Here is an 11721-nt window from a genome sequence, read left to right as displayed (position 1 = left end):
GAAATATAATGTTGTGTCTCATTTTAGCCAATTTTTGAAGCGTAGGCGAAACACAACTTTCTCGGAAAAGAATGTATTATATATAATAAACTACGTTATTATAAACTTCTTTGAGTTGTAGAGTTTTTCTTGATGCAGGCGACATGAAAAATGTATTGTGCCCTGGCCGGGACTCGAACCTGGACCTCTAGAACACGCAACGAGTTTGTTACCATTATACCACAAAGGCATGCTGATAGGAGGGCGAAAATACTCCCCCTTAAAGGGCGACTGGGGATTAAGGGACCCAATCGCCAAATCCTAGTGGCGACGAATATTGTCCACCAACTTTTCGCTCGGGCGCCACTGTAGAGTAATTGAGTTTTTTTTTATGCAGGAGACGTGAAAAATGTACAATGCCCTCGCCTGTACTCGAACCTGGACCTCTTGAATATGCCCCGAGTTTGCTACTCGATTAGGCATGGAGTGAGCTACCGCTGCGCCACGAAGGCATGCTGGAAGGAGGGTTAGAATATTTGCTTCAGACTGGAATTTGAAAGTTCAGCATTAACCTATTTTATACTGATTTCTTCGTAAAAAATTGCTTCGCTAAACGAGTGTTTCGTAAAAAGTAAAATTCGGGAACAAATTATGCTCGTTAAGTGAGCTTCCACTATATTACAATAATTTATAAAAAAGCACCCATTATTTAATTTTTTTAATATTTTAAAAGTAATTGAAGCATATTAAGCATCACATTATTTAATTATTTCTTTTCTTAATTTTAGACGTAAGTGAAGAAATTATCAGTTAAAGTCATTCCGTGGCGTCTTTGAAAATATAACATTGAGTTTTCAGAACATTCACATTCCTTTTAAACTGAATCGCTGAAGAAGTTTAGCCACTAACGTGATTCTTTCAGGTGTTTTGAGTTTTGCAAATCGTTCCTCAGCGTATGACTAACAGACATTTTATTCTTTGCTCTTCCGCTCACTGTTAATAAAGGGCTACGTCCGTTCACTACAATTTCCGTCCTGATCGCTCACGACGGAGCCTAATCCTCAAACCGTCTTTTCACCACCGGCTCTTGCTTCACGGCACTATACCTTCTCCCCTTACCTGTGACGTCATTCCCATCCGTTATCTCCCATTGGCTGAGTGTCACCGAGTGGGCGTGTCCGTAGCAGCGCTGGACTGCGAGCAGAGATAACCTATCAATCAAGATTTGTTTGAGATATTAGGAGAGCGCTAGAGGGGTGGAAGAGGAAGGGGAAACAAGGGGGCGGAAGCAGACGAACCCCCTTTCCGAAATGAAGAGAACTCCGAACAGCATGTCAGTGCGGTGTGAGCTCTGGAACCGTGAGGAGCGTAGGAAAATGTGACGTTAGAATTTCGTAATTACTCGACTTTAGGAAAACCTTGTTTTGTTTTGACCGGAATATACTTGCTAAGGAAAAAAAGGATTAACGGCCAGGGGATGCGGCGGCTCATGATGCGGCAGGCCGACGGACCCTGACCGGCGAGGGCCTGCCGGCTTTTCCCCTTTCTTCTCTTTTAATGTGTAGCCCTTTGCGGCGGTCGCCTTTGTGCATCATGAACCACCTTAGTACTATGTATGCAACCAAGAGAAGAAGAAGGAATAGCAAAAGGTCAGTGCCTTCAATTACCTTAATATTTTAAGAGTTACGTATCAAAACACATTAAATACAAAATTTTGAAATTAAAACTGTTTTAAGTACACTTTTCTTTCTAGCAGTCTAAATAAATACGTAAATCTAATAGCCTGTTAAAAAAAAAGTAAGAAAATTACCTAATATTCTTTTTATATAATATGATAGGAAATGTTTATCTTTAAAACATGCTATTATAGATAATGTGTTTTGACACTCAGCTCTTTCGAAATTTCCCGCCATTTCCTTCTTTTTCGTTGCCATTATTTAAGAGCCATTAAGTCGTAATTAGAAAAAAATTACTAATGCTATACATTACAAAGAGTGTTTGCAAATTCTTACATTAAATTAATACTATAAAAGAAATGTTCAATCGCATTTATCACACAGTTTACAACAGTAAATAGAATTATAATGCAATAAGGGTTTGCATTCAAGAGATTAATAAAAATGTGTAACATTTCCGTCTGCTTGGTAAATTTGATGAACATATATTAATACAATGAAACTTTCTTGTTCAGATATTTTTAAGCGATACGTATATAGCGTATGAAGAGAATTTTTCTCCACATTCAGAAAAGATTCAGAAGTAGCCGCGATAAGCCAATTCTTTTAATAATGTTATGACTTTAATTCTATACTCTCGATTTACTGTTTTTTAATTTTTGTCTTCTATCTCTTTCGATTTCGTATGCGCAAAGTCTCACATCAGAATATATAAATTAGATAACACCTAGATTAGTTGGGGTCAATTTAAATACATCGCGTTAACCGTAGCTGGTAAAATAATTTTATCTCACATCCTTGTTTCCGGTTAAAATAGATTATCTGTCACCTGGAACTTCGAGCGAAGAATCAACCCCTCCAATGGCATAGTGATTAAGACACATGAATAATAGGAGTTTGAAACAGTCTCTATAACAGGTGAACGGGCTGCTCATATGGTTGGTTTTCATAGTTTTTCCCATGTGCAATGTAAATACGAGCTGTTTTCCTTTAGAAAGTTGTCTACGGATGCATCCTCTACCTTAGGCAAACAACCTGCGTATGCTTTGCCATATTCAAGTAATCTAACTTTGTACGAAGATTGCAGGTGACAAGGAGTATATCAAATTATAATAGTTAGCAGATAGTTAAGTTTAACAGTTTTAGTCACTCTTATATAATTTTATAATATAGGTTCTAGACAACATGTATATATGTTATATATAGGTATGACAACATACAACAACATATGTTGTTTGAACTGTTTAATTAGAATTATAAGTGATATATTTCCACTGTTAAAATAAATATCTGTGAGTTTTGTTGTGGGTCTTGCAAGTTATGGTAATAAAGTTTTAGTTTCACGTCCATTTAAGTTTTAGTGACTATGCTATAGCTCACCATCTTGACATATGTTAGTGACTATGCTAGCTCACTATCTTGACATATAGCCTGGCACAGCAATGTGTTTAAAAGTAATTTGCAAATTATATTTAAACTAATTATTTCTATAATAAAAATTAATTATTATTCGCTACAACAATTAATTAGTTATAACTATATTTACAGTTAAAGTTTTATATAGTTAAGTCAAGTTAATTTCATCAGTTAAATAAAAAATTTTACTATTAACAGATTTTTTTTTTTTTTTTTTTTTTTTTTTTGTGTGTGTGAAAAACGAATAGAAAATAGTAACTACATTAAGATTAAGATAAACTGGGATCTTGATTTCTGAGATCTGCGCATATGAATACTGAAAGCAGTAGTAAAGAAACTTTTTTTAATATGCACTTTTCCATTTGAAGGTTTCTGCAGATTCCCCGATATATTTCATACCCTGGCAGTTAAGTCTCGAAGGTTGGTTATGAGTTCTATTCTAGAGGAATGGTTCTAATCTTAAAATATTAGTCTGATAGAAATGCATTTTAAAGACACATGCATTTATAAATACATTTATTTCTCTACTCCCAATGTTTCAATTATTTATCTCTCTGTCAGTTAAAGAAATTCAAGATGTAATCTAAATCAAAATTAGTAACTCACTCACTAAAATAAAACTATTTTCTTTGAAATGGTGCTTTATGTAAAAGGAATGTTACCCTTTTGAAGTAATATTTTTTTACAAGATTTAGGTTTCTTTCTATCAGGTATCGCATGTCAAATGTTCTGCTGGTAAGAAATTCTTGAAGTAGAATAGTTTAGTTTTTACCTTATATATCTATATATTTATCTATATAATGTAAAGTAATAATTGTAACTAAACAGGCAAAAGAAATTGATCCAAAACATAAAACAATGATATTGCAATTGTTAAAATTATAAAAATCAAAACAGCACTGACAGTGTAAAAAAATGGCAAAACAACCTTTTAAAAAGGAACAAATTAAAAGTAGAAATAAAAATACACATGGATAAAGCTGTATTGTCACTGTTTGACTTTTACTTTATCAAGGGGAGGTAAGTCACCTCTTTTCCTTCAGAAAAGTTTTCTGTTTCTGCACACTTATAATTAACCATGGTACCAAATAAACAAACAATTTTAGCACCTCCGAAAACGAAATATGGATTTTTAAGTTATTTATTGTAATTTAGCTAATATATATATTTAAAAAAACATTTTAAAACCATTTTATCTCCCAGCATCTAAACAATTAGTAGCAGAAAATTTATAAGATTGAGAATAGTTTATATGAGAATTCTTCATTTAAAATAGTAACAGAGTAACAACAGAACTTTTAATTAATTTGAATAATAAACGATTATTTCCTTTAAATTCAAAATCAGACAGCCAAATAGATTCTTTTTAATCAATATATAATTCTCAATCTATAATAAATTTATTTATCAACGATGAAAACATTTCTTAAGGACATGCTGAAATAATTAAAATAAGTAAATTTAAGCATACGTATTTTAAGTAAATTCTCTTGGAACATTAGTAGGAAAGCTTTGGATTTAGATCATTTGTATTATAATTTAAATGTTTTTGAATCAGCGTGCAATATTACTCTATATAACATAGCAGTTTTCGATCGCCTAATGTAAAATGTATGATGAACAAACATTCATGAAACTACAGTAATTTTTTAAAGAATTTGAGGTGCAACTCTGAATCTAAAAACAAACAAATAAATAAATGAATAAAATACAATGTACGGATAATTGCAATCGAAAGTATTCCATATGTTAAACATATGCTCTATTCCGGTTCTGAAATGTAACATTAAGTTTTAGCTAAAAATTCTTCACCTTAAAACTAATAATAAGAATATTTTAATTAAAATTTCGACAATTTTCTGCATCAAACTAATTTTAAAAAGTCTGAAAGGTTTCACATTTTAACGATCGCCCATGTAAAAGGGTTTGTTAAGGTTTGTTTCGCTCTCGTTGCGTTCGCATTCTGCTAGTCTGTTGTTACATTCACTCTTACTAACCCCCTATTTTTTATTTTTAGCTTTATTATAAGACATTTATTTTTTTGGAAGATACGCCATGCACAATTGAATAGCAAATTGACAACTATTTTAATAGCAGTACATGCATGCTTGTAATTTCAGATGCAGCGTTAAGTGTTAGCATACATTTTTCTGTTTTTTTTTTTTTTTTAGTCTTTTCTCAGTTCATCAAATCAGTGTTCAGTTTTCGTACTAAGATGGTTTTACAAAGCTTTTCCTGTCTTTTTATTACTAACGTTTAGTGTGTTTTCTTTATTTATTAAATATCACGTTCTGGTGGGCACTTACTCCACATAAATTCGACTCAACAGCAAAATCACGAAATATATATATTTTTTTTTTTTACACAAAATGTTGCTACTGCTTGCTTTGAAATCGTTGAGTTTGTTATTAAAAAATTTGTTAACATTTTACAAACTATACAACAGATAATAAAACAAATTCCAAATTCGGGATTTCAGGTGTCCATGTTCGGGTGGAGGACAATGTTATTCAAAATTTGATGGTTCTAGGTACCGTTGTTTATTCACATTACGAGAAACATACATACACTGATGCAGATTTTCATTATTTAATTTCTTTACTATAATACAGGGCGATAATATTTGGTGGGAACAATTCGAAAAGTGACACCCATTTATAGTGAGTCAACGCAAAATGCCGTTTGGAGCCTAATATCCTATTCGGGATTAGTGTCTATTTAGGATTACACGCCCAAAAAAAAAATGGTGGGGGTGAAAAAGACAGCATAATTTTGCATAATTTTTGCCGTAATATTCACTCAACCTACTCCGATAAATAACAATTCAATATTTTTTCTCCAATTTACAAGTCAATGCAATTGAAATAAACCGCAATGTGATTAACTGCATATTTGCACTGCATCAAAACATTTTCTTGCACATATTTAAAATACACAACATATTTTCTAGCACGCGCTTTTCTGAATGCGTGTTCAAAAAAAGGTAGTAGAATTAAACGTGAATCGCATTTCAGAGAATTGTGAAGAGTGGTTTGTTCAGTGCGTGAGAAAAGCTCCGAGTCGTGAACTTCTGCACCGCACCGCACAGTGAAAACACTGCTGCGGGCTTATCGTCAACATGCATAGGGTAAAGAGCTTCCGTATGTCCGCTAGCATTCCCATTCGGACAGGAAAACGGTATCATCTGTTTCTCGTAGTACGGATTATAATCGTTTCTAAACAATAAATTTCTTCATACTGAAAATTTATGACTGAGATGTATTAATTATTTTTTATAAATTATAAGAACTGAACACACTTTTTGGTCGAAAAGTAAATAAACACAGAAAAATCCTTAAATTTTAAATTCGAATGAAGTTTCTCAGAAATTTGGATTTGTTGTGTTCCGGTTAATTTTTCTTAATATTTAGAAACTTATATATGTAGGTTTAACGATTTTTAAATAAACAAATGTACAGTTTTCTACCAGTATGTTATTTTAAATAATTTATTAAATTTATTTTCAAATGCTGGTTTCATATTTTATTGCTTTCCTTTAATTAAATTGGGATAATTTAATAACCTAATTTAATTAAAGGAAAGCAATAAACCTAAAATCAAAACCTACCCTAAAAATCAAAATGAAAAGTGTTCAAAGTGGTTTATTTTAACATGGAATGTTATTTCACCAAAGTTTGTATTGGAAAATGAAATATAATTCAATATATTTAGCTGTATAATATGATCAAAAATTTGAATTTATAAATGCAATAAATTACATTAAATCTAGCATGTGCACATTTCAATGGAGAATATTTAAACTATCTAATTGTTGAAAAATCTTTTCTTTTAATTTTTTTACCTATTTATTTCTTTAACTTCGACACTTTTTTCTAATTGATTCCATTTCTGAATCTCTATCTCTGAATCTTTTCTTTCTTAATATTTCTTAATCTCTTGTATAATCTTTTACCAAATTTTCATCCTTTCCAATTTTGGGATTATCAGTTTCCTTCATTTCCCATTTGAGAATTTAATTCACGTCGGTGAATCCTCAGTACAAAACCAAAACAAAGTTCATCAACTTTACACATGTTTGATACACAACTTGATTTTCGAAGGGAGGAGGATGCGATTTTTGTCAAACCTTGTTTGGTCGATTTTTTTACGACATAAGTAATTATTTGCATAATTCCTATTTTATTAGTAATTTCAGTATTTGCAAACGTATTGATACCATTTGAAATCTTTAAGTAGATTCTTCGTTTTACAACACATAAATTCATTAATTTTGAAATACTAAATTTCTTATCTTTTAAGTAAATTGCATATCGAAGCAATAGATATTTGAATAAGTGAGAAGAAAATTTAAATTGTTCACTTTGTGCACGTTCGGAGATTGTTTGTGCAAATTAAAATTTAACACAAGCTTAAAACTCACCAAAGAAGTGCGTTTTATTAGCTGTATTTTATATTGTGTACTATGAACAATTCAGGTAACATTTAGAAGAACAATAGTAGAGTTATATAAAAGTTTCTGCAGCAGAAATTTCTGGCTGCGAATATGAAATTATTGCTTAAAGGCATTTTGTTTGGCAGTATGTTTAACTGCAATACTTATTATAAAAATAAACTGTGTCTCAGATCACTTAAATGGACATATTCGTAATTTAAAAAGATTTTATTTAAAATACACACAGTTTTTAAATTACAAAGAGAAAGAAATTTACGTATCTGTTATTTTCGAAAAAGAATTTCTCCCTTTGATTTTTCCTATGAATTTTTTTATATGAATGAATTAATAGTGCGTGTGCAATCCAGGACGATAACTTCTTAATTGCTTATTTGATAACAAAAAAATTCTGCTTCATAATCCTATGAAATTCAATATGTAAATCGCCAGCTATAGGTCTATATAGCTATTTAAGTGTGATAGTTTTTAACGAAATCTTTATATTTATGTGGAATATTTAATATGTATAAAGATTTTCATAAGTAATGCTTTGTACTGTATTGTTATGCAGCTCCTCTTTTCATAGCTTTCGTGATAACTGATTATAGGTAATTGGAGGTTCTAGATCTAAATTCTCCAAACAATGAATTCGGCACGAAAACATAATGCCTCCGTTTGAAGTGAACATAGATCTTGATTCTTACAATTTTTTACAACCATTTTGCCATAGCAGCTGCCCACATCACAGTATACAGAAATTAAATAAAACACATAACTATTTATAACATATCTATCTTTATAAATTGTAAAAAATTTTGCCATTTTATTCTTCATCACAACTTGAATACCAATTCGTGGCATCTAGAGAAGGAAAAACCACATGAGCGCTGATGAATGAATACCAATTCAGAATTATATTTTCACCATGTTTCTTAGATAGAGTAAGAGGATTGATTGTTAACACAACAACCTCACTGACTAGCTGACAAACCAAAATATAGAGATGGTCCAAATATGCTTCGATTTCATTTATTTATTTATGTTTTCCTGTTACGTACTTAAATTCTTTTTATGTTACGACATTTAAAATGAAAATGCTGTGTCAATTGGCATTAAAATTTTAAAAGAATCCGCATGTTACTAAGTGGTTAAGATAACTGACTACGAGTAGGTTGACTTCCTGTGACGGTCTGCTTATATTAGATTGCTGTGTTTTCGTTCTTTTTTGCTCCCTCCACGAAAGTAACCCACATAAGGAAATAGCCTTCCAGTAATAACCTCAATCTTTGAAAAACAATTTGGAAAAAAATTATCATAAATAAACTCAATCTCGAGTAATAAATAACTTGAATTACCATAATAAAACCTTAACTTTGAAATTTTTATATTACGTAATATTTGTAATATGTTGGTAGATGTAAATGTTATATCTTCATGCCATCCAGATATCTTACGTATAGATATCTTAAGAATCCAGATATCTTACGAATACCTATCCTATTTTCTCTTCTTTGCTGAAAATTTAAAAAAAAAAAAAAAAAAAAAAATATATATATATATTGGACTCTACTATTTTAATTGTTGCAACTTGCCAACGAAATTCATCGTGGCAACGAGTGCAAGATTGGGTCTGTCGTTGGCAAGAGCATTGATCACCATACAGGTGAGAGTACGAGTTTGCTTAGTTCTGCCCTCAACTTTATGTAGAGTACTCCTGGGGAGCGGTCCAAGGGTCTCCCACTTCTCTTCCCCTACTAACATCTCGAGAGGACTTTCAGCTCGCCGCATATTTAGAGTGCCCCCCATGCCGCATAGACACTATACATTTACAAACATCCATGTCTCCTCCGGGATTCGAACCCGAGCCCTTTGGTACGGCAGTCAGCATAGCTAGCCACTATTTCAGTTGGTCGGCTCGACTATAGTAAACGAGTAAATGCATTTTATGTTACAGCAGATAGTTGGTAAATATGTAATATGTAATAGCACACAGTAGATTAATAAAGGTCTCAACTCCCATCTTCTGCAAATTTTGTTACACCGCTTATAAACATATGCAGGTACACATAAATTTTCTTTTAATATAAATGAAATGCAATATTAATGATGTCCACAAAATGGCACTTCATTGTTGGAATCAGGGCTGTGGAATCGGTATGGAAAACGACCGACTCCGATTCCTGGAATTTTCAAGAATCCCCCATATATATACATATATGTACGTAAACATATACACATGAGTTACAGCTTATTTTTTAATATAAAAAAGTAATAGATGCTACAGAAAATAATTGATGGCATAGCACATTATTTACATTAAATAGCATTTATTATGAAATGGAAAAACTGCCATTAGTTATTTCTAAGAAACATTCTAGCTTCGGAAAAATCTTTGTTGGAGGGTCATAGATCCGATTTGATAAACTTCAGAGCTGAGAAGAGTCTTTCCATTCTAACGTGAATAGGAGCAAGAACTATTATTGTTAGGGCTACTTCTTTTAACTTTTCAGGATAGATTTTTAAAAGTTTTAAAAGAGGTGTCTTGCAAGCGCAATCATATTTCTCTATTTCTTCGAAGGCCGTGTAAAAATTTTCTTTGTATTTTATAATTTTTGTATCTAAAGGCTCTTGGTTCTTTATTTTCATTCGCTTTACCTTAGCCTTTTCAAGATTATCCAAAAATATTTCTCAGAATCTAATTCATCACTGGAAGAGTATGATAGAGATTCAATTGCGATGTCTGCAGCGTGACTGTCCTGATTCGAATTCTCCGCAATTCTTTTGAGAATAATTTCATTCTTAATTGAAGTTCATAGATGGCTTTCTTTGCCTTTTTAATTTGTTTGTCATCCAAGAAAATTCGGTGTTTCGGATCTACATATATTGAACCCAGTAAGATCTCATTGTCTAGCAAACTAGTTTCTCTTTTCTTCATTGAAGAAATGACTCCTTCTGCAATAAAGCCTTCATTTCAGAAAGAACAAACAGTCCATTCTTCCATTCTCGTCTCCTGTCAATACTTCAGACTGCAGCTTTTTTGTGGCTATGTGCGGTGTAGAAAGAAGATTTTCCAATTCTGCAAGATCATTCCACAGTCTTTCTGTTAGTGAAACATTAGGGTTATCTACGTCTTCTAGAAATCTTAATTCTAAAAATCTCATCATCAAATATGTACTTCCTTATCGCGTTGCTTGATCCATACTTGCTCCTTTTTCTGCTCGCTTCCTAAGAATGGCATCATTTTAGGAGTTCTTGCTGCTTACCTAAATTTACCAGTGAGATCTGTAACTAAATGAATCAGTTACATCACTAATGGCAAATATCACATCTCTTATGTTTATTTATTAATATGTCAATAAATTAGAAAATAACTATTTATTAATGTATGTAGTCCATAAATAAAAATAATAAGTCAGCTTTTCATTTTTTTTTTTTTTTTTTTTTTTTTTTTCAATTCATTTAAATTCAAACTATCCAACAAAAACTGGAGTCGGAGTTGACCTGTTTTTAGCGACTGCAGCTCCGACTCCTTTTACCCCAAAATCTGCCCGACTCCTACTCCACAGCCCTGGTTGGAACCACCGATATTAAGTGTGTTTTGAAAGATGAATTAACCTTCTAAGCCTTTAAATATAATACATTTAATACAAGCAAAGATGAAGAAATAAAAAGGTTAAGGTTAACATATATTTAGTGTCCTTGAATGTAGTTAAGCTCTCGGTTTTGTTGCACTAAAACCTTAAAAAAAAATAGCATCTGTTTAAATACGAGTGTTTGTATCAAAAACTGAGCAATTTCAAGAAACTATTTCAAGCAGTGTGACTTTTCCTGACTTAAAAATTTCATATATAGTGAAGACTTTATTTGTAAAATAGAATGTCAAACTTTTTTTTTTTTTTTTTTTTTTTTTCAAAATCTGTTTCGAAAGCGATGCCTAGAGAAATTTCTTTTTGAGCAGAAACACTGACACTTTTGGCGTGAATAAAATTACCATTCGCGACCATGTTTCGATTTTGCGCATGATCATAGACGCTACCAGTTTCAGACTGCAGAATAATCTCATTGCAAATTTAACAAACTGATAAACGTATCGAAGAAAGGAATCGTAATGTAAAATTCAGTTTAATTTTACATTAAATAGTAAAATATACCCTGGAAATATAAGAATAAAAACGTTTTATCAATACTGAAAAAATAGTTATAATTTATAGTAATTTT

The 11721-nt window shown here is 31.7% G+C and overlaps 1 protein-coding gene across 1 annotated transcript in view; it reads left to right on the top strand.

The window, feature by feature from the left end:
• The first annotated feature begins 1268 nt into the window (after positions 1–1268).
• LOC118195411 (uncharacterized) overlaps positions 1269–11721 on the top strand; it is a 380537-nt gene continuing 370084 nt past the window's right edge. Inside the window, exon 1 of the mRNA XM_085817665.1 lies at positions 1269–1628. Coding sequence (XP_085673791.1) covers positions 1537–1628 — 92 coding nt within the window. The 5' untranslated portion in view covers positions 1269–1536. The remainder of the gene's footprint in view (positions 1629–11721) is intronic.

Source organism: Stegodyphus dumicola, chromosome 5 (assembly GCF_044657685.1).
Source record: "Stegodyphus dumicola isolate Sdum_Otavi_A_Nest chromosome 5, ASM4465768v1".
NCBI lineage: Eukaryota > Metazoa > Arthropoda > Arachnida > Araneae > Eresidae > Stegodyphus > Stegodyphus dumicola.
The sequence above is the reverse complement of the archived record's forward strand: the minus strand, read 5'-3'. Positions and strand labels throughout refer to the sequence as shown.